This window comes from Lutjanus erythropterus, chromosome 6, assembly GCF_056507025.1.
Source record: "Lutjanus erythropterus isolate fLutEry1 chromosome 6, fLutEry1.hap2, whole genome shotgun sequence".
NCBI classification, from domain to species: domain Eukaryota; kingdom Metazoa; phylum Chordata; class Actinopteri; order Lutjaniformes; family Lutjanidae; genus Lutjanus; species Lutjanus erythropterus.
Genome location: NC_139322.1, coordinates 107,501 through 135,000, shown reverse-complemented (window position 1 = coordinate 135,000; position 27,500 = coordinate 107,501). Strand labels below are relative to the sequence as shown.

At 45.6% G+C, this 27,500-nt stretch overlaps 2 protein-coding genes across 3 annotated transcripts in view; both read left to right on the top strand.

The window, feature by feature from the left end:
• plxnb3 (plexin B3) overlaps positions 1-16,161 on the top strand; it is a 52,658-nt gene extending 36,497 nt beyond the window's left edge. Inside the window, exons 17-39 of the mRNA XM_084720096.1 lie at positions 878-1,014; positions 1,301-1,477; positions 1,569-1,734; positions 1,835-1,966; positions 2,078-2,182; positions 2,288-2,446; positions 5,147-5,298; positions 5,659-5,759; positions 6,673-6,890; positions 6,987-7,165; positions 10,108-10,174; positions 10,260-10,406; positions 10,775-10,855; positions 10,972-11,050; positions 11,144-11,247; positions 11,347-11,434; positions 12,893-13,059; positions 13,165-13,325; positions 13,401-13,548; positions 13,650-13,714; positions 13,982-14,057; positions 14,145-14,219; positions 15,532-16,161. Of these exons, the coding sequence (XP_084576222.1) occupies positions 878-1,014; positions 1,301-1,477; positions 1,569-1,734; positions 1,835-1,966; positions 2,078-2,182; positions 2,288-2,446; positions 5,147-5,298; positions 5,659-5,759; positions 6,673-6,890; positions 6,987-7,165; positions 10,108-10,174; positions 10,260-10,406; positions 10,775-10,855; positions 10,972-11,050; positions 11,144-11,247; positions 11,347-11,434; positions 12,893-13,059; positions 13,165-13,325; positions 13,401-13,548; positions 13,650-13,714; positions 13,982-14,057; positions 14,145-14,219; positions 15,532-15,636 (2,889 nt within the window). The 3' untranslated portion in view covers positions 15,637-16,161. The remainder of the gene's footprint in view (positions 1-877; positions 1,015-1,300; positions 1,478-1,568; positions 1,735-1,834; positions 1,967-2,077; positions 2,183-2,287; positions 2,447-5,146; positions 5,299-5,658; positions 5,760-6,672; positions 6,891-6,986; positions 7,166-10,107; positions 10,175-10,259; positions 10,407-10,774; positions 10,856-10,971; positions 11,051-11,143; positions 11,248-11,346; positions 11,435-12,892; positions 13,060-13,164; positions 13,326-13,400; positions 13,549-13,649; positions 13,715-13,981; positions 14,058-14,144; positions 14,220-15,531) is intronic.
• Positions 16,162-24,573: 8,412 nt separating this feature from the next.
• srpk3 (SRSF protein kinase 3) overlaps positions 24,574-27,500 on the top strand; it is a 26,037-nt gene continuing 23,110 nt past the window's right edge. The window contains exons 1-2 of one of the 2 annotated variants that reach the window (XM_084720093.1): positions 24,574-24,898; positions 25,780-25,876. In XM_084720093.1, the coding sequence (XP_084576219.1) occupies positions 24,889-24,898; positions 25,780-25,876 (107 nt within the window). In that variant the 5' untranslated portion in view covers positions 24,574-24,888. The remainder of the gene's footprint in view (positions 24,899-25,779; positions 25,877-27,500) is intronic. The other variant, XM_084720094.1, reaches the window with a different exon arrangement.

The window sequence follows — 27,500 nt, the reverse complement described above, 5'->3', positions numbered from 1 at the left end:
CTAAAAGTGAACAGTCAGTTAAATATATAATATATATTTGTGAATCATATAGTTTATGAATTTAGCTAAATCCAGTGCTAAAGTTAGCTTAGCTGTTTGTAACCAGGGAGACAGGACGTAGCGCCATACCTTGCAGTGAGCCTGGGACAAATTTCTTGTCATGTGAAGGTTGTTAAGTTCTGTTTTTGACGTGTGGGAAAGAAACTAAAAACAAACTGTGGCTGCTGTTCGTTGCGCTGCGTCTTTATGTTGTGTTCATTCTGTTTTTTTGTGACAAAGACCCTTTAGTTTGTTTCACTGTCTCCTAACCCGACCTGTCACTCTTCTTCAGTTCTACCTGACTGGTGGGAAGTTTCAGGTATTTAACCTCCTGTGGGAGTTTAAAGGACAAGGAAAGTCCGGCTTGGATGAGACGGGAGGGTTTATAATCAAGAGTGGGCAGATAAATTCTGTTTCATCTCCAACTACAGGCTTACCAGACTTCCAAAGATGAGGTATTTTCCTCTCATATCAAGAAATCAGTCGAGACCCAGTTGACGCACACGTAGACACACTCTGATTGGCTGACAGGTCGGCTGGGGGTCCAACATATGAGCAGTCACATCGTCACCAGCAGTGATGACCTGGTCCTGGTCCTGGACATGAACATGTCCAAAACCAAAGACCTGATGACTGACTTGACTAAGAATTCTCCAGTCATCTCTCCTGTAGTGATCAATGATCACTGATCAATAATCAGGCTATGCTGTATAAATTTAAGGCACCATCAGATTAAATTTAAGAGGAACCTCAGTCAAAGTGGTTTGATGCTCCCAGGATCTGTGAGGGTTCTAAACTAGTCCGACCTCACTCAAGTTTGTGTTCTTGTGTTCTTCAGGACCCACAGCTCCTGGATCTGGTTCCTGATAAAGGTCCCGTCTCTGGAGGAACCCGACTGACCATCAGAGGGCGACAGCTGCTAACAGGACAGAAGACAGACCTGAGAGCCTTCCTGGGCCCCCAGCCCTGCTACATGTGAGTACTGCAGTACTGTAGTACTTTGAAGTATTCAGTGCATGAACAGATTCATAACTCTTTGGTTCCACCTGATTATCTCCTCGTCTCATCCTTTTGTCTCCTTATTTCCTCTCCTTGTCTCATTTCTCCCCTCCTCCTCTCCTCATTTCATCTTCCTGTCTCCTTGTCCCCTATCCTCTCCTACTCTAATCTCCTCCCCTCTTCTCCTCTGTCCTCATTTCCTCGTCTCTCTGTGTCTTCTGTCCTCATCTCCTTGTCTCCTTGTCCCCTGTCCTCTCAGTAGTTTGGAGGAGGTCAATGACACCCAGCTGGTATGTCAGACTGGTTCCAGTAATCAGACCGGTGAAGTTCCAGTCCGGGTTCTGTTTGGTAAGGCAGAGAGAACCGTTCCCAGTGTGACATTCCGGTACCTTGATGACCCTGTCATCACCGATGCCGCACCGGCAGAGAGCTTCTACGCGTAAGAAACTGATCACGACTCAATCACCAATATTCAATCATCTAATCACTCAGAGAGATGTCCTTATAAGGTAATGACTTCCTGTCCTTAGAGGTGGACGTGTCATCATGGTGACGGGCCGGAACCTGGATGTGGTGCAGCAGCCAATCATAGCGGTGTGGGTGGAGCCTCTGGAAGTCCAGAGGGTGAGACGGAGAAAACGATTGGCTCTGTTGACCGCCAAGCAGCAGCTGGTCTTTAACAGCACCATGGCAACGGTGAGAGCAACCAGCCAATCAGACATCAGTTAGAGTCAGACGTGTCACACAAGGTCAAAGGTCAAAAACCTGTCTGTCTCACCACCTGTCTGTCTCTCAGGTTTCAGAGCACTGCTCTGTCCTGTCGTCCTCTCAGATGACCTGTCCAACCCCCACAGTCACACCAGAGTTCAAAGTAAAGGGAGTCTGGTTTCAACTGGACAATGTCCGAGTCCACTATGAGACAATCAAGGTGCCTGTCTGTCTGTCTGTGACATGCTTTTAAAATTTACTTCATAACAGCCCAATTCAGACAGAAATCTGTCTCTCTGCTTGTATGTCTTTCTACTTGTCTGTCTCTCAGGGTAAAAGCTTCATTTATTATTCCAACCCGGAGATTTTTCCTCTGAATCGAGACACTCCAGAGGCTCCGTATCGCTTCAAACCAGGAGGAGTGATCGCTGTGGAGGTAAACACCTGAACTGTCTGTCCACTGACTGACCACAACCACCAATCTGTCTACTGACTAATAGAACCTGTCTCATTTCTCATTTGTCCCTGTGGCGTCCCTCAGGGTCAGGACCTGACCAGAGCCATCTCCAGACAGGAAGTGAAGGCTCGGCTTGGGGATCAGGAGTGTGAGGTGAAGACTCTGGACAATACTCACCTGTACTGTGAACCTCCAGAGATCCAACCAATGAGTGTGGACGACAATGAGCTGCCCAGCCTCAAGGTACAGAGACGACATGAGACTATAGAATATATAGATTATACAGTACAGTTAGATCCAAGTCATTTGATTGGACAAGAGACATTTCATGCTAATACAGAGTATAACAACCATAGACATGTATACGTAGACGCCGCATTGAGCGCCGAATCCTACGTCGACGTCGCCGCCATATTGGATGTGGCAAGAGCGAACGCAGAAGATGCCTCATTCAAGAGTGGCAACACACGGAAAAACCACACACACACTCACACACACACACACACATACACACATACACACACACACACACACACACAGACACACACACACACACACACACACACACACATACACACACACACACACACACACACAGACAGACACACACACACACACACACACACACACACACACACAGACAGACACACACACACACACACACACACATACACACACACACACACACACACACACACACACAGACACACACACACACACACACACACACACACACAGACACACACACACACACACACACACACACACACACACACACACACACAGACTGTAGTTGTATAGATATAAGTATGTATATATGTTAGAGCTGCAACGGATCAAAAACCTCGCGGTTCAGATCGTATCACGGTTTTGAGTCATTGATCGGATCATTTTTCAGATCAGCAAAAAAGAAAAAAGTGTTGGGATTAGAATGATTTTAAAAATGCACTTGTCTTTGATCTTTGTCTGTCTGTAATTATCACCATAGTGATGTGATGTAATAATAATGATCATAGTAATGATAATGGTAATATATTAAAAACTTCAAACTTATACAGTGCTGTACTATGTATATACTGTACATATATTAGATCATTATACACTGTACAGTATAATACACAACTACACTCTGTAGTCTGGCTCAATGTCCCGCCTACAGCAGCACATCTGATTGGTTAGAAGTGATGATCAATCAGCAGACACACTGTGTGACAGACGGGGTGAGACAGAGCTGCAGCGGTGAGCAGAGAGGAGCTGTGGACAAGTTAAGACATGACATCACCAAAGTTTGATGATCTGTTTCTATGGTGACAGCAGAGTTACATCAGTGAAAAAAGTTATGGTCTGGATTTCACTCGAGGCGACGTGACGACTTTTAACTGAGAGCTGAGCTGCACACAGCAGCATCTGTCCTTCTGTTCACTGCAGCTCTGCATGGAGACTTCAGCTTTTAGAACTGATACAGAACTAACAGTGACAGAAAAACTATGATGCTCACATGTGGTCAGAACCGTAGAGGACGATCCGTACGAGACACGGGTCGACCGCGATCCGTACGGGACACGGGTTGACTGTGATCCGTACGAGACACGGGTCGACCGCGATCCGTACGAGACACGGGTCAGCCGTGATCCGTACGAGACACGGGTCGACCGCGATCCGTACGAGACACGGGTCAGCCGTGATCCGTACGAGACACGGGCTGACCGCGATCTGTACGAGACACGGGTCAACTGTGATCCGTACGAGACACGGGTCGACCGCGATCCGTACGAGACACGGGTCAGCCGTGATCCGTACGAGACACGGGTCGACCGCGATCCGTACGAGACACAGGTCAACTGTGATCCGTACGAGACACGGGTCGACCGCGATCCGTACGAGACACGGGTCAGCCGTGATCCGTACGAGACACGGGTCGACCGCGATCCGTACGAGACACGGGTCAGCCGTGATCCGTACGAGACACGGGCTGACCGCGATCTGTACGAGACACGGGTCAACTGTGATCCGTACGGGACACGGGTCGACCGCGATCCGTACGAGACACGGGTCGACCGCGATCCGTACGAGACACGGGTCGACTGAGATCCGTACGGGACACGGGTCGACCGTGATCCGTATGAGACACGGGTCAACTGTGATCCGTACGAGACACGGGTCGACCGCGATCCGTACGAGACACGGGTCGACCGCGATCCGTACGGGACACGGGTCGACCGTGATCCGTATGAGACACGGGTCAACTGTGATCCGTATGAGACACGGGTCGACCGCGATCCGTACGGGACACGGGTCGACCGCGATCCGTACGAGACACGGGTCGACTGTGATCCGTACGAGACACGGGTCAGCTGAGATCCATTGCAGCACTAATATATGTTCATCTATGCCCTCCTGTACAGATAGATGTATGTATATATGTTCATCAATCACTGAATATCAAAATGATTAATCAAAATCAGTTAAATGTAAACGTTCGTGCTCTTTATTCAGAAAACCCACCTGTCACATCTACGTTTCAGGATCTGGTTATTATAAACACAGATGTTTAATATTAATATTTCATTGATCGCTGTAAAAACTCATAAAAACATTAGAAAAATCCATATGTTGGTTTGGTGTCCTAAACATAAAAGGAGTAAACATTTATAATCATCACATCACATTTTGTGTCCCAGATATATTAGTGTGTGTGTGAATGTGTGAATAAAGGGCATTAATTTAAATCACTTTGTAGAAAGGCGCTTTATGAAGTTCGGTCTATTTCCTTGCATTAGTTTACGGGCAGATCTGCCACATCCAATATGGCGGACACGCCGACGTATCGCAGCAACAGGCCAACCCGCTCAATGAGACGTCTTCGTTTATATGTCTATGATAACAACTCTGCTACATACATGTTCCACTAACTGTCTGTCTGTTTATCTGTCTGTCTCTCAGGTGTTCATGGGAAACCTGCAGGTGGACCTGGGACTCGTTCAGTATGACAGTGACTCTCTGCTATCCCCCGTCCCATTGGCTGCTCAGATCAGTTTAGGGGCAGGAGCAGCTGTCATCATCCTGTCGGTGCTGGTCGTCATCCTCATGTACAGGTACCTGTCTGTGTGAATCCACCTGTCTGTCTGTCTGTCTGTCTTTAACAGTGAACTCTGTGCCCTTGTTTTTGTCTGACAGGTTCTGTTCTACTGAATGAAGTTACTGAAGCTCTGTAAACTTTACACTCAGTTTACCTTCATGTAAATATTCTACATGACTAAACTATGGGATCTTCACAAGAAGTTAAAAATAACAGTTTGTAATGAGAGCTGATGAGTTGACTTGTTCTTGCTTGTGTGTGTGTGTGTGTGTGTGTGTGTGTGTGTGTGTGTGTGTGTGTGTGCGTGCGTGCGTGCGTGCGTGCGTGCGCGCGCGTGCGTGCGTGCGTGCGTGTGTGTGTGTGTGTGTGTGTGCAGGAGGAAGAGTAAACAGGCTCTCAGAGATTATAAGAAGGTTTTGCTGCAGTTGGAAACCCTGGAGATCAACGTGGGAGACCAGTGTCGCAAAGAGTTCACTGGTACACAAAAACACACACATGTAAACCTCCACATGGTCCATTCAGATCAAGTCAAGTCAGTTTTATTTGTTCAGTCCAAAAATACAACTTTACTCAAAACCCTCTGCAGTCTGTCAGCCAGCGAACAACAGTCTGTCCTCGTATCTGCAGTCTGACATCACGTCCACTCTGACTGATCTCTCTCAAACCAACGTTTCCATGTGACTCTAACATTATTTTAAGTCAACACTAATATACTAATCATCTATATGGACTTTGTCCTCAACGACATTGGACGACTTCTCTCAGTAGATTTCAGAGTGAAGAATGTTTCACTAAAATGGTCATTTAAAATGTGTGTGTCTCTGTGCACATCAAGCTACACTGCTGTCAGATGAAGCTTAACAGCTTCCTTGATGGTCCTCAAAGTAACAGAGAAATTACAAACAATATTTGGGACTCATTTTGTCAAGTACCAGAGGGACAAGTTGGTAGATGAAGCTCTTCCCAAACTCAGTTCCGGTTCCAATTTCAAAGTTATTGGTACTTTAAACCAATTTATGACAGCTGTGATCACAGCCTCTGTCTGGTCTGTAGCAGTGGACATTGCGTTTTGACTGAAAAACCACTGTTTCGTGTTGTGACTTCAGACCAGATGTGGTGGATTTGAAGGTCCGCACCCCAGCAAGTTCAGATCAGAAGTGATCCACAAAGTCTTGTAACCAATAACTGGACTGTGCTGATACAGTGCTTTTCACCCTTAGTGAGACAAAGTTTCACAAAATAAGACTTGCCAGATGCTGGCCAAGTCTTTTTGAATAAACTAGGGTTCTGTGTCTGGAACGAGGACTTGTCAGCATGTGGATATCAGGAGTCCAGGATCAGAGTCCATGTTTGTTGACCTAACATCTTTTTCTTCTTCTTGTGTGTGGAGACTTGATGACAGAGATGATGGACCTGAGTAGTGATGTTGGAGGACCGGGACTCCCCCTACTGGACTACAGGACATACGCAGAGAGAGTCTTCTTCCCCGGCCAGCAGGTGGCGCCGCTGAGCCGCCAGCTGGACCTGCCAGAGTCCAGGAGGCAGACTGTGGAACAGGGTCTCCAGCAGCTCAACAACCTGCTCAACAACAGACTCTTCCTCACCAGGGTGGGTTGGGGGTCATGTGATGGTGATGTGACCTGGTCTCAGGTCAGGAGACGCCTGGACCTGCAGGTGACACTTTGTTTTGTCTCTGTCTCCCAGTTCATCCACACTCTGGAGGCCCAGCAGGGTTTCTCTCAGAGAGATCGGGGTTACGTAGCCAGTCTGCTCACCATGGCCCTGCACGACAAACTGGAGTACTTCACCGAGGTCATGAAGAGTCTGCTGCAGGACTTGGTGCAGCAGTACGTCGCCAAGAACCCCAAACTGATGCTACGCAGGTATGTAAAACAAACTCAACTTTGTCTGCCAAATCTGTCAGCTGCAGACAACTTTAAACGGCCACATGGGCGTTGTCAGACATGTCAGACATTTTATTTTGCCAAGGAGAAACTTGACTTGCAGTCAGAGTGCAAGATAAACAACAGCAAAAGTACAAAAACATCAAAGTGTTTTTCCTGTAGATATAAAACGCAGGACCTTCAGTAAAATGCCTAATAATTGTGCAAATTGATCAGAGTTTTTTCACAAAGTACAAAGGATTTCTCAGTCCTTTTGGGCTTAAACCTGGTTTCCCTAAATAAGGGGTCACAAATTCATCGTGAAGGGGGTGGTTTGTGCAGTCTAATATGGACCTAGCCTTGCCCAGAAACTGCCGGTCAAAGGTAGCCGTCAGGGAGGTCTGTGGAGCCCCTGTCACCCCACCAGCCACTTAACGCTCAGGTGATTTTCATCCCTGATGCTCAGGGTATGCTAGTCAACAATCATAGAAAAGGTGAGAACTGATTCAATAAATGTCTTATAAAATAAGGATGTCATTTTCCTGTCAACATTAAAAACGTTAAACTCTCTGTGAACATATAAACATTGCTGTCCCGTCTTACAGACTGCATCAGAATTGGCATCAAATTTCAATGATGGTTCAAAGGTACTTGTACTGTTCAACAAATTCAGTGCCAGCACCTTTGATGACAGTCTGAGATGGTGGGATGCCTTCCTTTTAAAATCATTGATCATGTCCGTAGGCCTTGAGGTATTTAGTTGGATGAAGGCCTCATCACACCATCCTGACAAACTCATCAACCACTGGCCCACGCTGAGATTCATGATGATGGAGTAAGCTGATGAGAACAACAGCATCTGCATTTGTTTTAAACCTGATAATTCACCCCAACACCATCAGCTTTCTTTAATTTGTCTTGGTTCATTTCACTGACTGAAACTCACTGCAGACAGTGATACATATACAATGGACAATGACAACTGATTCAAATGAGATCACATTGTAAAAAATTTGTAGGCTTGAAAACATGACAGTGAAGCTCCTCGGTCATTCAGGTCAAAGTTCAACTCCTGTTGCTATCATGCACACAACAGTTACAGTGAAACAGTAACGAAATTCTTAAATATCAGGCTCCGGCAAGAGTTTGGCCGTCTTATAGCCTGCAGAATGAAGCGGTCCCTGATCCTGGTGGTACGGGACTAGATGCTGCGATACCATCAGGCTGGTCTGGAGGTTCTCCATGGACGGCAGCTCAGTCCTGGGATGAGATGTAGACATTATCTCAGCACTGATGGTTCTTTTTCCAGACCACATGTTCCTGGTGTTGGAGCCCTGATAGTTCATTCCATAACTGCTTATCCTTATGAGTCACAGGGGGGTGGAGTCTATCCCAGCTGACATTGGGCAAGAGGCGGGGTTCACCCTGGACAAGTCTCCAGTTCATCACAGGACTGACACACAGAGACAGACGACCACTGACACTCACATTCACAGCTATGGACAATTTAGTAGGACCAATTGACCTATTATGCTGCATGTCTTTGGACTGTGGGAGGAAGCCAGAGAACCCAGAGAGAACCCATGCAGACATGAGGAGAACATACAAACTCCGCACAGAAAGGCCCTGACCCAGTCACAAACTGCCCAGCGCCCCAGCTGGCTGGGGGATTCGAACTCAGGACCTTCTTGCTGTGAGGCAGCAGTGCTAACCACTGCACCACCTGTTCTTTTCCTGAAACACACCACTCGATAGTGCTGACGGAGGGATGTAGGGCTTACTCTGATTGGTCGGACCGGCACTGACTGGTCTGTGTCATGTGAGATGTGATCTGATTTGCTCAAGGGAGGAGAAGGGAGGGCCTTATATCTGCCCCTGACCATGAGCTGTAATAATAAAGACCGATCAGGGGGAGTACAAGGCTCAAAATGATCTTCTCATCTGAGCACCACTGGTTGTTGACCACGAAGCCTCCCTTCCCCTCTTGTTCTTACCTGATGATGTCATCCAGTCCTGGCAGTGAATAGAGGGTCCCCCTGGAGCAGCAGCTGAGTCCAGGATCAAAAGGTTGAGCCAAGTCTCAGGGAAAACCCTGAAGTTACAGTTCATACTGTCCTGTTAAAAAGCTGTCCTGCTCCTGTGTCCATTTAGTTTATTATCCAGTAACTGGACATTTAATAGAAGATTTCACTCAGAAGGGGTCGGTGATAATATTTCCTCAACGTGGTCCCAACTGTCACTTCCTTTGTATCCTCTGTGTTCCAGGTACACCTGTTGACAAGTGTTGTCCACCAATGATCATGTGCAAATGTTGTTTTCTATCACGCTCTATGACAGCACTTGCTTCAGCATGATGCGAAACAATAAAAAACAAAACAAAACAAAACAAACCTAACAAAAAACAATGAAGATGCAAAGTTGTGGAGGAGCTTGCAACACATCAGCTGTCCTTAGCAACATCCCATCTCTAAGAAAACAAGGGAAACTGGGATTTCTGCAGGTTGCCAGTTCCATAGTCCTGTTGCTTTAGATGTAGCCCCTGGTGGTGATCTGCTCTCTGAAACGTTACACAGGCTGAAGTGATGGTCGTCCATCTGTCCATCTGTTTCCTGTTGCTTATCTCTTACCTGTGGATCATAGTGGCAGGTCCTGCTGGAGGATCCTGAGGTTATCTTTGATTGGTCCCAGGTTGGATGTACAGATCCTGCATAGTTTTCTCAGCTGCACAACAAACAACAAACAACAAACAACTTCTGCAGACGCAATTATAGACGCAAATCTGAGCTGATTCTGATCCAGAAATGATGACCACATCTGACACTCGAGACAGACCACCTGATTAATTCATCCATGATTCATCCAAACTTTTCAGAAAATGATGGCTTGTTGATCTGTCTGTCTGTCTGTCTGTCTGTCTGTCTGTCTGTCTGTCTGTGTTTCAGGACAGAGACAGTTGTAGAGAAGATGTTGACCAACTGGATGTCAATCTGCCTCTATTCCTTTCTCAAGGTAAATGCCTGTCAGTCTGTCAATAAAACCACTAACTTGTCTGTCTTCAGCTCACCTGTCTGTCTCACCCTCACCTGTCTGTCAGGAGGTGGCAGGGGAGCCTCTCTACATGCTCTACAGAGCCATAAAGTATCAGGTGGATAAAGGTCCGGTGGACGCTGTGACAGGAAAGGCCAAACGAACGCTGAACGACAGCCACCTACTGCGAGAGGACATTGACTACTGTGCTATGGTAACCATGGCAACATGCACACATGTCAACTGTAGGCAACAATAACACACCTGGAAAATATAAGTTGTAATGGACAACTCAGACTGTCCACAAACAATGAACTGTCTGTCTCTGAACCTGTCTGTCTCTTTCTCTGAACTTGTCTTTCTCTCTGAACCTCTCTGTCTGTCTCTGAACCTGTCTATCTCTTTCTCTGAACTTGTCTGTCTCTCTCTCTCTTTGAACCTGTCTGTCTCTCTGAACCTCACTGTCTGTCTCTGAACCTGTCTATCTCTTTCTCTGAACTTGTCTGTCTCTCTCTCTCTTTGAACCTGTCTGTCTCTCTGACTGAACCTGTCTGTCTCTCTGAACCTGTCTGTCTCTCTCAGACTCTGACAGTGTTGGTGAAGAATGGAGTTGAAGTTCAACCATGTCCGGTTAAAGTGCTTGACACTGACACCATCACACAGGTAAGTACCTGTCTGTCTGTCTGTCTGTCTGTCTGTCTGTCTGTCTGTCTGTCTGTTCCTCACCTGTCTGTCTGCCTGTAACTCAACCTGTCTCTCACCTGTCTGTCTGTGTCCAGGTAAAGGATAAGATCCTGGATCAGGTCTACAGAGGAGCTCCGTTCTCTCAGAGACCAGCAGCAGACAGTCTGGACCTGGGTACACACAGCTGACTCACCTGTCTCACCTGTCTCACCTGTGTGGTTTGATTGACAGCTCATACTGATCTGTCTCTCTGTGTTTGATTGACAGAGTGGCGTTCAGGTCAGGCAGGTCACCTGACCTTGTCAGATGATGATGTCACAGCGGTGGTTCAAGGTCGCTGGAAACGACTCAACACTCTGCAGCACTACAAGGTAACAACAGCAACCAACCAATCAGAGCGTGTTCTTCTTCTGTCCTTGTTCACCTGCTATCAGATAGTAAATATTAAACTCTCCTCCTGGGTTCTTTAGGTTCCAGATGGAGCAACCGTCGCCCTGATTCCTCGTTCTCAGAGTTCAGGTGGAGTTGGAGTCAACCAGGTGTTCCAGACTGGAGAGAGTAAGAACACAACTAAACAATCATAGAACATGTGGAACATCCACAACCAAGAACAACCACTTTGAATGTCTGAACATTTAGGACAAGAATAACAAGAACATCTGAAACCCAGAGCCAACACTGAGATAATCATGTAGAACATGTAGAACACAACAACACTTAATAACACCTGTTTGGACAAATAAAATCATCTAGAACCATTAGGCGATACACAAAGTACCTTATAAATAATACAGAGGGAACTGTTTAGAACACCTTGAACCCAAAGCTGACACAGAAAGAACAACGTAGAACATGTAGAACACACACAACCATCTAGAACTTTTTATTAATACAAAGAGACCAATCTAGAAAATCCTGAAGGTAACACACAAAGGCAAGAAAGACAGCACAAAAATAACAATATAGAACATCTAGAACATCTACAACCCAGAAGTAAAAGAAAGAGACAAGAATAAAGAAAAAAAAAACTAAAATTGAATAAAAAATTTAGAACCCAGAAACAACAAATTGCACCATATCAAACATCTAAAAAATTTAGAACACCTAGAATATTTAGAAAATCTGAAACCCAGAGTCAGCACAGAGAGAGCCATGTAGGACATTTAGAACCCAGAACCAAAACAAAAAGACCATTCAGAACATACAGAAACCAGAACCCATACAAAGTACCACATATAACCTGGTTAAAACTAAAGCAATTTAGAACATCTTGAACCCAAAACAAACACAACATCCAGAACCTCAGAATATCTAGAAAACCCACAACCCAACACAAGAACCATTTTGAACATCCAGAACCCAGAACTTCAATAATAACTTAAATAATACCATATAGAACCTGTGGTGAACAACATAGAGACCAGCTTAGAACATATTGAACCCAAAACAAATGTAACACAATTACCACCAAGAGCATCTAGGATATGTACAACACACAGAACCCAGACCCAATACAAAAGAACACATTTAGAACCCAGAATCAAGAGGGAGGATCACCTAGAATGTCTGAAACACATAGATCATCTAGAACCCAGCAACAGCACAAAGAGAACAATGTATAACCTGGAATAAACACAAAGAAAAACATTTAAACTTTTCTAGAACACAGAACCAACACCACAAGGACCATATAAACCCAGAAAGAACACATATGGGGAACATGTAGAACACCTACAACCCAGATTTAACTCAAAGAGAACCATGTAGTACATCTAGAATCCAGACTAATATCTAAACCCTCTGTAACATTTATGGGGAATAAGAAAACAGAACCAATGTAAGAACTTTAAAGAATGTGAAGACGACAGGCCAGATGCATGTAGAACATCTGTAACTCAGACCGAACACAAAGTGAACCATCTAGAACCAACACCTCTGTAGTTTGTCTGATGAATCCTCCTGATGTTTTTTTATTGGTCGTTGTGGTGACTGATGGTCTGTGTGTGGTTGCCATAGAAACGCCAATGCTGGAGGGCGAGGAAGAGGAGGGTCTGCGTCTTTGGCACCTGGTGAAGAGCAGCGAAGATCCTGAAATCCCAAAACACAGAAAGAGCAGCATGAGGGAGAGAGAACGAGCCAAGGCCATACCTGAGATTTACCTGACCAGACTGCTGTCCATGAAGGTAACACATACACATTGATAAACACGTGTGTCTCTATACCTGTCCATCTCTCCACCTGTTTGTCTTTCTACCTGTCCGTCTCCCTACCTGTCCATCTCTCTGCAGGGGACGTTGCAGAAGTTTGTGGACGATGTCTTTGTGGCGATCCTCAGTACAAAGCGTCCTCCTCCGATCGCTGTCAGATTCTTCTTTGACTTCCTGGATGACATGGCAGAGAAACACGGCATTGATGACCCTGAAACCGTCCACATCTGGAAGACCAACAGGTGAGAAGCACACCTGGGCAGCTGTCTGACTGTCTCAGATCTGTCTGTGTCTCTGACCTGTGTGTCTCTGTCCAGTCTCCCTCTCAGGTTCTGGGTGAACATCCTGAAGAATCCTCAGTTTGTTTTGGACGTTCAGGTGAGCGACAGTATCGACGCCGTCCTGTCCGTCATCGCTCAGACTTTCATCGACTCCTGCACCACCTCCGAGCACAAAGTGGGACGGGTATGACTTGTCTGTCTTTCTGTCTGTCTGTATGTGACTGTTTCTTTACACGTGTTAAAATTTTAATCATGTGACCTCATGCTTACTTTCTATCCAATCAGGACTCTCCTGTAAACAAGCTGCTGTATGCCAGAGAGATTCCCCGATACAAACAGCTGGTGGAGAGGTGAATTCAATCTGCTACCATAGAAACACTCAGTTACCTTAGAAACAGTTACTCACAGCAGTACCCATTACTAACTAAAGAATTATTGTGTGTGTGTGTGTGTGTGTGTGTGTGTGTGTGTGTGTGTGTGTATATGTGTGTGTGTGTGTGTGTGTGTGTGTGTGTGTGTGTGTGTATGTGTGTGTGTGTGTGTGTGTGTGTGTGTGTGTATGTGTGTGTGTGTGTGTGTGTGTGTGTGTGTGTGTGTGTGTGTGTATGTGTGTGTAGGTATTACAGTGACATCCACAGCGCCGCCTCAGGCTGTTATCAGGAGATGAATTCCACTCTGACTGAATTGTCCGGGGTCAGTAAACACAACCTGAACTACATGTTACTGTCTGAAATACAAACAACCTTACAGTAACTGAATACTGTCTCTGTCTGTCTGCAGAGTTTTGCCTCAGAGATGAACAGTCTTGTTGCTCTTCATGAACTCTACAAGTACATCAACAAATACTACGACCAGGTAACACACAGGCACCGACGCACACACTCCTCTTATTCCTGGCTGTCCATCATACCTGATGATGATGCTAGCTTAGGGGGTTGGGGGGGGTTCAGCACTGTTGATGCTGGTGCAACTTCATGTGGCTGTGGAGGCCAATGTGTGAGCCTCACACTCATCCACACGAGCAACAACAGAGCCCAGATGTTGGAGGTGATGCCTGCAACCTTCTGGTGTGTTTCAGTCCTCCTCTGTTAGTTGGTGTAATGTAACTTTTCCCAGTCTTAGCCCTCAGGGTTCACTGTCCTGCATGTTTTAAATGTTTCCCTATTTCAACACACCTGACTCATATGATCAGGTCATTTTCATTCAGGCTTGATGACAAGCTGATCATTTGAATTAAAAGGTGTGTTGGAGCAGGGAAACATCTAATGCATGCAGGGCACTGAGCCCTGAGGATGAGGAACCTGTATTTGTTTGGTCACCCTGGCACAGTTCCTGCCATGTCATTCTACTGAGTATCAGTTTCAAGTTTAGTCATCCTCAGATGAGCCTTTGGTCATCTCTACCCTCCTGGCTAGCTTGCCATTGCTTTCTGCTCCTGTGTCTTTCTTTAGAATGTCTATGAATGTTAATGTGGGACACCTTGTGATCAATGTCTGTTTAGTGGCTCCCAAAGCACCAGTTTGCTTGCTAGAAGCTCCTGATGTCTCTGGCAATGACTGACTAACCTCATTCTCTTCTCGCTCACCCTTAGAAGCCCTCCACACAGATTCAGTGTGTAGGGATGGAATTCATGAGACTTTATTGATACTAGTGTAATTACTAACTATGACCATGTGCATGGTTTGGCTACGCACTCCTAGCCACATCCTTGCAGTCAGGGGTAAAGGATTAGAGATGAGGGTGATGGTGTCACACACACCATCTTCACTCTGCCAGACAGACTTCCAGTAGCATGAGAAGCTCATGATGACCTTTGTCTGGCAGGAGCTGCAGGGGAACTCTGGTGGTCCGGTCTGTTGGACTTCACCTATCTTCAGCTGAGATTTGAGGTTTACTCCATTAGCCAGCATAAATCCTGAAGTTTACCCACATGGCAGTGGGGCAGTGTTGGTGGAACACCTCAAGTAGCTCAGAGATCAGCTTACATTTGCCAGCTACACTTTGAGAATCAAAGACATTAAATGTTCCACTGTTATCCCTGTAAACTGCACATGTGCTGTGACAGCAACAGTAACTTAGGAGGGTGGGACTCAGCAAAGGCTCAATTAAAAGACTAACATTTCTGCACCTGTCTCTCTCTCTCTGTATCTACGTGTCTGTCTGTCAGATCATCATGTCTCTGGAGGAGGACAGCTCAGGTCAGAAGATGCAGTTGGCCTATCGGCTGCAGCAGGTCGCCGCCCTGGTGGAGAATAAGGTCACTGACCTCTGATGAGCTCTGACCTCATGACCCTGCTGAGGAGGAAGAGGATGAAGACCTTCAGCATCAATGAGAGACTGAAATCACTGGACTCCTGTTAACACTGTGTCTTCCTGCTGTGTGTGTGTGTGTGTGTGTGTGTGTGTGTGTGTGTGTGTGTGTGGAGATATGAGGTTTTTATAGTCAGACTCAGGAGATCCCAGTTCTTTAGGTTCCTTCAGTCAAACTAAACTTAAACCTGAATCCAAACTTAAACCTGAACCTGAACCCAGCGTTAGACCAACCTGACACGACAATCTAACCAATCAGATCAGGGAACATCATCATCACCTGCTGCCTTGCACTACATGTCCCAGAGTTCCCTGCTGCTCTATTGTCTTTGCAGAGTAAGAAAGCACAATTTGAATCTTCTGATCACATGTATTGATTATTGACCTGCTGATCTCAGACAATATTTTTGCCTTTTCTACTGAAACCAGCACGACTCTGTGTGTCTGGAGCTTTACTGAATGCAACAAATCAGGGAGAGTTTTTAAATGTGGTTTCAGGCTGGTTCCAGTTTCAGTTTTGGTCTCCAGTTCAAACAAAGTCTCCTCAAGTAAATTTGACCTGAAGACCTCAGGACCTGAACCATCCCACTCTTGTTCCAGTCTCATCAGGCTTCCTCACTTCCAGGTTGAGTCCAGGTTGTCTCACCAGGGTTCTCAGGTTTTTATAGATGCCAGTTTAAATTATTGGACCTGACAACATCTGGCAAGTGCTGGATATTTATTTGGGTCCATTTCAGCTTCCGTAGACCTTATGTGGATCAGGTTTGATGGTCTTATTTATTTTGACTTTTTAACGAACAATCTGATCTCAGGTCACGGTAACATAAGTTCCGGGTTCCTTTTTGCATCTGGTACATTTTTATAGTTATGAAGACTCTCAGCCAAGTGAAGGAAGCTTGACTGACGTAGTAGCCAAACTATGTGATGACAACATGATATAAAGACTTTTTCTTATAGATTTACATTGTGAAAGAAGCAGCTGTAAAACATTTAATACATTTTTTAGCATCACACCTCCATGAAATGATTCATTTCACTATCAGGATCTGACCTGTTCACTCTGATAACCCTTGTTAAGTCTAGAAGAGCCACATGGTTGAATCGTTTTATCCCCGTTCCCATCAGTGAAGGGATAAACAGGAAGTTAGCTGCTCAGCCAGCAGAAGCCTCTGGTGCTGCTGCATCCATTTCATAGTTGGTATTCTGTCGGTTGTGCTGCCTTGTCAAAAAATACTACAGTAGCACAAGTCCGTAGCAGAGAAACCCAAACCCAAACCCAGAACCACTAAGTAGCACATCTCAACACCTGAAGTCAGCTTGTCCGTGTGGTTGCATTAGGCTTATCAATCACAGTGCAGTCAGGGCAACAAACAGACCAATCAGAGCCAAACTCGTCCAGCTTCTTCTTCACGAGTGGATTAATCTGCACCAGTCAGCACACTAGCTAAACGAAACAGCAGCTAACTGGACATGAAGTTCACACCTCTTCAGTTCAGCTAGAGCTGCTGCATCTCTCTGACTGAACAGGAGCAGCTAATCTGCTATGATAGCATCCTCTGTTCTGGACTCAGCTCAGCTCTGTCAGGGTGGTTTGCTATTGGTTGATGGCACAAATTGAACTGAAAGGAAACTCTTTGCACAGGTTTACTTCACCACTGTGAGTGAATTGAGTACGACAATTCAAACTGCCTCAGGTAGTTTTTTTAAGCTAGTGATGTAGCTAACTAGGCAGCTAGCTTCTTGAACAGTGGACCAAGGAACCCACAGGTCCTGAAACAAAGAAACATAAGAACCTTTAACAAACACGTTGAAGAGCTGGAAAACAGAAAGAAACTAGAATCACTCTGAAAATCAAATTTAACTGAAACCTGCTGAATGAACAAAGAGCTGATCGATGATCAAAACAATCTGAATTCTGGGGAAGGAGTTTCAACTCTGTGTGTGTGTGTGTGTGTGTGTGTGTGTGTGTGTGTGTGTGGGCATGCAAGCGCGCGTGTTAGCTAGTTACTAACTTATTCTGTGTACATATTCTAAGTCCTATTTATACCTATTTATCCCAGCTGTGCCTTCACTCTTGCAGCTAGGTGGCGCTGTCTGTCTGTTCTGACAGCAGCTGTATTGATCATGTGTCCTGGTGCATCATGGGTAGATAAATTAATTTAAATGTTCAACTCTTATTGAACCATGGAGGGAAAACAACAACTTACACAAAGGCCAACTCATCATATACATAGGCTAGAACACAAACAGCATGAGTATCTTTATGTGCTAACAGCTAATATGACATGTGCTATATTGTAGAATTGCTAACATCATCAACAGATAGCGTCATGCTAGGTTGAAAATAACAATCTGAACTCACTCACTAACTCACTCAATTGAGTTGAGTTTGTTATGTAAAGTGCTGTTTCCAAAATGATCTGACAAGTTAACAAGTGAGATTATAACTTGTTTGTAGCTATTATGATGTGGGCTAACGAGACAGTTAGCATCACAGATATATGAGGCCTCCATTAAGGAGTAACCTTGTACAGAATGTTACAAGACTGAGCAAACACAGCCACAGATAGCCTGCATAACATCATATGAACAGCTCATCAGATATGCTAGCTGTTTGAAACTAGCTGTTTGAAACTAGCTGTTTGAAACTAGCTGTTTGTAATAACAGCAGCTAGAGACCCACAGCCTATGTAACATTAAAGTTATATTTGTTGCTGGAATAACATATAACATTTGAAGCATTGAATAGCTAACCATAACCAGCTAGCATTTGAAGCTAGCTGGTTATGGTTAGCATATTTTTAGCTACAAATACAACCACTAGCAATACATATGCTAGCTCTTTGTTTAACCATGTATAAGCAGTGTTATGTTAACAAAAACAGTAATATTATTGTCTTAAGGAAGATAAAACTGTTACGTCACCCAACAAACACAGTTACAAGCAGCGTCACATCCGCACGTCGCCTTTATGATGATGCTGTTAATAACAAACTTGTAACTACCAACAGCTAGCATAACCCTTATTTTATTACCTTGATCTATTTTTGCTGACATTATATTGATCAGCTCTGATAACAATCAGCTGTTCAGTAACATTGGTTGAATCCAAACATCTGAACACCTGACAGACTCGTGGACTTGAGTCAGTGCGATGAAAAAAACAAAGTGCTGAGATGTATTAGAAACATCAAAGGTTTGTTTAACAGTTTGACCCTGTAAGGATCCCGAGCCGAGGGTCCGATCCCGAGCCGAGGGTCCGATCCCGAGCCGAGGGTCCGATCCCGAGCCGTGGGTCCGATCCCGAGCCGAGGGTCCGATCCCGAGCCGAGGGTCCGATCCCGAGCCGTGGGTCCGATCCCGAGCCGAGGGTCCGATCCCGAGCCGAGGGTCCGATCCCGAGCCGTGGGTCCGATCCCGAGCCGTGGGTCCGATCCCGAGCCGAGGGTCCGATCCCGAGCCGTGGGTCCGATCCCGAGCTGTGGGTTTGATCTTAAAACTTTTAAAGTACAACTTCGCCGTTCTGCATTTATATTTACTGTTCTGACTAAAACTTATTTAAGTCGATCAGGTCTGAAGTTTATGTCCCGCACAGAATCAAAGAGGGGACATCCAGACTGCAGGTCCACTGGTCAAAGGTTTGGATTCAGCCTGGGCACTGTCAGCTGAGTTGCCATGGCAGCAGTTTGTTGATGTGTTTTCTCTATGTGAGGGTGTCACAAAGGGAAGATTCAGTGGGTGTGGATGACCCCATCAGGTTTAGTCCACACCCACAACTCTGCTGTCCACCACAGAGTGGGACAGGATACTTCCTGGACTCTCCTGGACTCTCCTGGACTCTCCTGACAGGATGCTTCCTGGACTCTCCTGGACTCTCCTGGACTCTCCTGACAGGATGCTTCCTGGACTCTCCTGGACTCTCCTGGACTCTCCTGACAGGATGCTTCCTGGACTTGTCTGGACTCTCCTGGACTCTCCTGGACTCTCCTGACAGGATGCTTCCTGGACTTGTCTGGACTCTCCTGGACTCTCCTGGACTCTCCTGGACTCTCCTGACAGGATGCTTCCTGGACTTGTGCTGTATGTTTTTCAGTGTAAATGGACCCATCAGGCAATAATTGGACAGACTCTGACTGTCTCGTCTCTGCAGCTGAACTGAAGCAGAACAGATTTAGTTGTTATAAATGAGACAGATTTTTTTAAATGATCTTCCTGCTACTTTTCCTCTTCTTCCTCTTCTTCTTCTTCCTCTTCCTCTTCTTCTTCCTCTTCCTCTTCCTCTTCCTCTTCTTCCTCTTCCTCTTCTTCCTCTTCTTCTTCCTCTTCCTCTTCTTCCTCTTCCTCTTCTTCCTCTTCCTCTTCTTCCTCTTCTTCTTCTATTATATATAGAGGAAGAATATTTCTGATTCTGGCTGTTTACTCTGAACGTCTCTCCTCTGTGTTTTTGCCTCGTGTGTTTTTTGAGCCTGTGTTTGACCCGTAGTTGTAGTTCTCTGATCAGATTAGACTTCTGCATGCATGTGATAATGATGATGATGAAGATTCATGGTGCTTCTTCTAGCTCTTTTTTTTTTTTTTAATGAAGACAAGAGGTGGACCTTGACCTCTGCTGTCACTGATGATGTATGTAAATGGAGGACAAAGTTTGACCTTTGACCTCCTGATCTCTGTACAGTTTTCTAATGTTCTGGACATGATGAAACAGATCCTCAGCTCTGATTGGTCGAGCTCTGTTTGTTACTGAAATGTTTTTTCTACAAGGGAATAAAAACTTTAAAGGGTTTGTATAAATGGATCCGGATGATGTAATGAAGCACAGACTGTGTACAGTTTGCTAACAGTGTGTAAATGTGCCTGTAAATACCTGTCTGAAGAAGAAGAAGAAGATGATGATGATGAAGACGAGTCAGTCTGCAATGGAAATGTGTTTTTATTGTTAAGAGGCAGGAGGCCAAACAGTTTTTATCATGTAAAAATAAAGTATAATTTTAACAGCTCCCTCTGTGTGTCATTTTTAATGTTTTTAATATTGTTTCTGATGTGACTTTAAGTTCTGATGCTAAAATGGAAATATGAATATTCTCAGTCATCCAGGTCAGAGTCTTCGTATCAACGTTTGTAGGAGGCAACTGGACCTGATAGAGTTCTTGAAGACGTTTCGTCTCTCATCCAAGAAGCTTCTTCAGTTCTGACTGACTGGTTTGGAGTTCAGGTATTAAACCTCATGGGGTCGTTAACACCTACAGGGTCATGTGACTCATGCGCCCGCCCCTCCATTGTGTGACCCTTGAGTGTCACATGGGGGGGGTGTGAATGGGAGTCGTTAAAGTCTGTGCTATCATGTGACTTGTTGGAGTCACATGGTTTCAGGTGGTATCCAGCTGCCTGGGCAGTGATCTTCAGACTGCACTGTCAGTGGCAGATAAATGTCTCAGACGTCCTCCTCTGTTGAGAGACGGCCGTTCCAGGTTAACAAAAATGTCCTCTCTCACTCCTCTCTCAAACCATCTGTCTTCTCTGGACAAAATACGAACATTGTCATCTTCAAAGGAGTGTCCTTTGTCTTTCAGGTGTAGACGGACTGCTGAGTCCTGACCTGAGGACCTGGTTCTCCTGCGTTGTGTCATGTGTTTATTCAAAGTTCTCCTCACTACACTGGACTGAATACACTACGTTCTCCAGTTTGTCTCTGGGTGTTCTGTCCTTGGGGTGGATCAGTTTTTGTCTCAGGGTGTTGGACTTGAAATGGACAGGGATGTGATGTTTGTTAAAAATCCTCCTGAGTTTTTCAGAAACGCCAACAATGTAAAGAATAACAATGTTTTTCCTTTGGATCTAGTTTTCTTCTCTCAGACGTGTTTCTTTTGTTGGTTTTGATGAAGGTCCAGTTTGTGTATCCACAGGTTTCGAGAGCTGCCCTGATGTTCTTCAGTTCCTTATCCTTCACCTCTGTACTGGTTGGAATGTTCTGTGTTCTGTAATGGAGGGTTCTAATGACCCCTAGTTTATGTTCCAGGTGGTGTGAGGGTTTCCTGTAAACATGGATGTTGAGCCTTCTGTCCTCTTCAATGTTCACTGCACAATCCAAGAAGACCAAACTGTTGTCCTGGACATCGTCTCGGGTGAATTAGATGTTTTTGTCCACAGTATTGATATGATTCGTGAAGACTTCAACCTCCTGTCCATCAGAGAGGATGTCCACACCCTGAGGCAAAAACTGGTCCACCCCAAGGACAGAACACCCAGACACAAGCTGGAGAACGTAGTGTATGCCGTCCAGTGTAGTGAGGAGAACTTTGGGGAGACGAAACGCTCAAAAGGTGCATGACACAACACAGGAGAACCAGTTCCTCAGGTCAGGATGTTAGTGGCTGGTCTGTGTAACTAACGACACAGGTTGGTCTGTGCAGCTAACATTAGCAGCTGGTCTGTGTAGCTAATGACACAGGTTGGTCTGTGCAGCTAACATTAGCGGCTGGTCTGTGCAGCTAACATTAGCAGCTGGTCTGTGTAGCTAATGACACAGGTTGGTCTGTGCAGCTAACATTAGCAGCTGGTCTGTGTAGCTAATGACACAGGTTGGTCTGTGCAGCTAACATTAGCGGCTGGTCTGTGCAGCTAACATTAGCAGCTGGTCTGTGTAGCTAATGACACAGGTTGGTCTGTGCAGCTAACATTAGCAGCTGGTCTGTGTAGCTAATGACACAGGTTGGTCTGTGCAGCTAACATTAGCGGCTGGTCTGTGTAGCTAACATTAGCGGCTGGCCTGTGCAGCTAACATTAACGGCTGGTCTGTGGAGCTAACATTAGCGGCTGGTCTGTGCAGCTAACATTAGCAGCTGGTCTGTGTAGCTAACGACACAGGTTGGTCTGTGCAGCTAACATTAGCAGCTGGTCTGTTTAGCTAATGACACAGGTTGGTCTGTGCAGCTAACATTAGCAGCTGGTCTGTGTAGCTAATGACACAGGTTGGTCTGTGTAGCTAATGACACAGGTTGGTCTCTGTAGCTAACATCAGGGGTTGGTCTGTGTAGCTAACATTAGCGGCTGGTCTGTGTAGCTAACATTAGCGGCTGGTCTGTGCAGCTAACATTAGCAGCTGGTCTGTGTAGCTAATTATACAGGTTGGTCTGTGCAGCTAACATTAGCGGCTGGTCTGTGCAGCTAACATTAGCAGCTGGTCTGTGTAGCTAACGATACAGGTTGGTCTGTGCAGCTAACATTAGCGGCTGGTCTGTGCAGCTAACATTAGCGGCTGGCCTGTGCAGCTAACATTAGCGGCTGGTCTGTGCAGCTAACATTAGCAGCTTGTCTGTGTAGCTAACGATACAGGTTGGTCTGTGCAGCTAACATTAGCGGCTGGCCTGTGCAGCTAACATTAGCAGCTGGTCTGTGTAGCTAACATTAGCGGCTGGTCTGTGTAGCTAACATCAGCGGCTGGTCTGTGTAGCTAACATTAGCGGCTGGTCTGTGCAGCTAACATTAGCAGCTGGTCTGTGTAGCTAACGACACAGGTTGGTCTGTGCAGCTAACATTAGCAGCTGGTCTGTGTAGCTAACGACACAGGTTGGTCTGTGCAGCTAACATTAGCAGCTGGTCTGTTTAGCTAATGACACAGGTTGGTCTGTGCAGCTAACATTAGCAGCTGGTCTGTGTAGCTAATGACACAGGTTGGTCTGTGTAGCTAATGACACAGGTTGGTCTCTGTAGCTAACATCAGGGGTTGGTCTGTGTAGCTAACATTAGCGGCTGGTCTGTGTAGCTAACATTAGCGGCTGGTCTGTGCAGCTAACATTAGCAGCTGGTCTGTGTAGCTAATTATACAGGTTGGTCTGTGCAGCTAACATTAGCGGCTGGTCTGTGCAGCTAACATTAGCAGCTTGTCTGTGTAGCTAACGATACAGGTTGGTCTGTGCAGCTAACATTAGCGGCTGGCCAGTGCAGCTAACATTAGCGGCTGGTCTGTGTAGCTAACATCAGCGGCTGGTCTGTGTAGCTAACATCAGCGGCTGGTCTGTGTAGCTAACATCAGCGGCTGGTCTGTGTAGCTAACGATACAGGTTGGTCTGTGCAGCTAACATTAGCGGCTGGTCTGTGTAGCTAACGACACAGGTTGGCCTGTGCAGCTAACATTAGCGGCTGGTCTGTGCAGCTAACATTAGCAGCTGGTCTGTGTAGCTAACGACACAGGTTGGCCTGTGCAGCTAACATTAGCGGCTGGTCTGTGCAGCTAACATTAGCAGCTGGTCTGTGTAGCTAACGATACAGGTTGGTCTGTGCAGCTAACATTAGCGGCTGGTCTGTGCGGCTAACATTAGCGGCTGGTCTGTGTAGCTAACATTAGCGGCTGGTCTGTGCGGCTAACATTAGCGGCTGGTCTGTGTAGCTAACATTAGCGGCTGGTCTGTGTGGCTAACATTAGCGGCTGGTCTGTGCGGCTAACATTAGCGGCTGGTCTGTGCGGCTAACATTAGCGGCTGGTCTGTGCGGCTAACATTAGCAGCTGGTCTGTGTAGCTAACATTAGCGGCTGGTCTGTGCGGCTAACATTAGCGGCTGGTCTGTGCGGCTAACATTAGCGGCTGGTCTGTGTAGCTAACATCAGGGGTTGATCTGACTTGTAAATGTTTTGTATATCATGTTGAGGTCTTGGATGATGACAGCATTTTCTCTGGTCTGTGATGTTTTTGACAAAAAATGAAGTGAAGCATTTTTTCACCACAGGTCAGCTGCTTTACTGGAGTAACTGTAATAGATTAAAGTTGTAGTTACTGACTGTAATGGATTACAATAAGTTAGTAACTGTAATAGAATACTGTTACAGCGCTCTCTATGGGGACCACCGCCCTCCAGATCCGCCACTGGTCCCAGTTTGGGTCAAGTCTCAGGGTGGGCCATCAGTGCGCATGCGTAAACCCCGGTGTCCGGTGTCAGACAGTCTGCAGCTGTTGAGAGCGTGTACGGTAGGATTGAGACAGCAAAGCGAACACACCCAGAACCACCGAGTGGACCCGGTTCCGAGTCGGGACTGATCCGGTACAGAGGCGGTCCTGATCGGGCCGGACTGCAGGAGGAGCCGCGGGTCTGCAGCAGGTCTGTACCGGAGCTCCCAGACCGTCAGTCGGTCTAACGGAGGCTAACAGACGAGCAGAGGAGCGACACCCGGCCGGGACAGATCGCTCTGACCCGGGTCTGCGTGAGGACCGGCTACCACGATGCTGATAGGTAAAGTATCCACGACCCGGTCGGTGTCCCGGGTCAGCTGTCAGTGGTGTCGGTGTCTGGGTCAGTCCACAGAGCGCAGCTAACATGCTACGTTAGCTAGCATTAGCTAACGGTACCAGGCTGCTGCTGTCACACACGTCAGTTTCTTGTGCCAAACTCCATTTAAAAAAACGGTGAATTTTAGAGCGCGTATCTTCCATCAGGACAGATGATGATCTCTGGCAGACAGAATGAGCCTGAAGGTTCTGGAAGTTCTGTTCGTCAGTTCGGTTCACATGTTCTCCTCCGGGTTCGTCTGATTCACTGAAACATGAACTTTAATAACTGCTGTAGCCTCCATGATGTGTTCATAGGATCAGGTTAACATCCACATTTGGTGCAGAAACGTGCAGCCATGTCTGCGGTCTGTGAGCTGAATAAAAGGAACATTTCACTAATTATCTGAAAGTGGTTATTAATGAATGTCGGAATGGTTGTGTGTGCGTTCCAGTTTGGTTTTATGGCGTTTGTATAAATGTTGTGCTGATGTTTTTTTTGTGATGTGTATGTAGGCCACATGCATAATACTGTGTGTGTGTGTGTGTGTGTGTGTGTGTGTGTTGTGTTGTGCTATGTTATTACCGTTTATGTCCTAATGTCAAGTATCAGAATAATGAATGCAGTTTGGTGCACAGTGTTGATCGACTAAAGGGGCTGTTGGTCGTGTTACTGTTTATTAATAAGGCACAAAGTATTAAATTCTCAAAGTTTCTAAATTTTTGAATGTAGTTTGGTGCATATTGAAGTGTGACTCCCCATGATACACTGAAAGAGTCTGGTGTGTGATTGATCATTGTGTTGACGGAACCTAAATGGACGCTTCTCTGACTGTCGTTTCTCAGCAGCGGTCGGAACAGGAAGTGGAAATGCCAGTGGCGGCAGTAAGAAGCACCGGCGGAGAGGCAAGAAACACCGCCGAGTCCGAGCAGACGAGACCCGGTGAGACACACACTGATGACCGCCCTACATACACACACACACACACACACACACACACACACACACACACACAGAGGCTAAATTTAGCTCTGTGTGTGTGGGGGGGGCTGAGCTTCATTCCTTGTACGGTTGCCACGGTGAGGAGATTTTCCCACCAGTTAATAAACTCATGACATCACCGGATGTTTTTAAGAAGCACATGTTGGTCTGTGATGTTCTGCATCTTTTTTAGAGTTCTCAGAGTTCTCTGAAGGTTCCTGCTACCTTGTCACAAACAGTTTGACTCATAAACGTCATCAGAATAACTTTAAATCTAAAACTTGTGTTTTTCGCCGAATCCTTTGCCTTCGTCTCATTGGTCGACTCTCCAGGTTCCTGTCGTCTCTTTTGCGACCGTTCCTGTCGTACGGAGCAGAACCGACACTGTCTGTGACTGAAACGTCTGTTGTCCAGATGAACTGTTGATAATTGACCTGGGTGATATAGTTTCATATCAGTCAGTATCAATAATTATTGATGATGTAAGTTGTGAGTGATGACATGTTGTGGACAGAAGTGTCTGATTTCACAGCAGCAAACTGAAAATCGTTCAGGAGTTGTGATTTTTTGGAAAAATATAATTCATTCAAAGTTGTAAGTGACGTCACCAAAAAGCCTCACGATAACAAAAACTCAAATAAAATGTTCTTTATTTGCAGACGGAGACTCGGCGCGTTCCTTAAAAAGGCTCAAACTCAGTTTAAACAAACAGAACGAATATCAATATTAATGATAAAGCTTGTTCTCTTCAGTACCTGTGAAAAACTATAAATACAAAAAAATAGTGAATAATAAAACAAAAAGTGAGTGGCTTCACTGAGACGTATGTGTGGTGTTTGCACAGACGACTGCTCTGATTGGTGGAACTGCTGGGAGCTACAGTGATTGGTCAGATTTACAGAAAAGTTGTTTGGTCGCAGAGAATCCACAGCGTTACAACTTCCTGAAGGAACTGAAAATGAGTAAATGTCACAATATTTTTGATCGAATATCTGAATATTGAAATATTATTGTGGGGATGATTATTGGTGCTTTTTCAAAATATTAACCCCGTGAGATTTTTTGATCAATAATCATCAGAAATGTGGAGATAAAAACTAACTGAGCAAAGACAAATCATAAAACAGTCTGATGAGTTCAGACAGCCTTTAAAGCCAGATAAAAGACGACATATCACGATGATCGATATCCAAAATCTGTCACGATATCTCATATCATGACACCATATAATACTGATTTATTGATTTATTGATTAATAACCGGCTCAGTATTTAACATACTGCAGGTTTTTGTTTGTTTGGGTTCTGATACTGAAAATGAACTAAATCAGTTTCTTTACTAGTTTAAAGAAGCGAAGTGATGGTGAGTCGGTGCAGCGTTCACACGGAAAACCTGGAAAACCTGGAAAACCTGGAAAACGGATTTGAGCAGAAATGAGAGAAAAAGTCAAATATCTTGTAAAATGATTAGAATATTTCTGTCCAGCTGAGACGAATGTCCCGGTTCTGTTTGAGGTCCGTTCAGGATCACGTTAATGTTTAAACGTTGACTGTTCGGTGAACAGGCCGCTCGCGTCCGGTCGTGT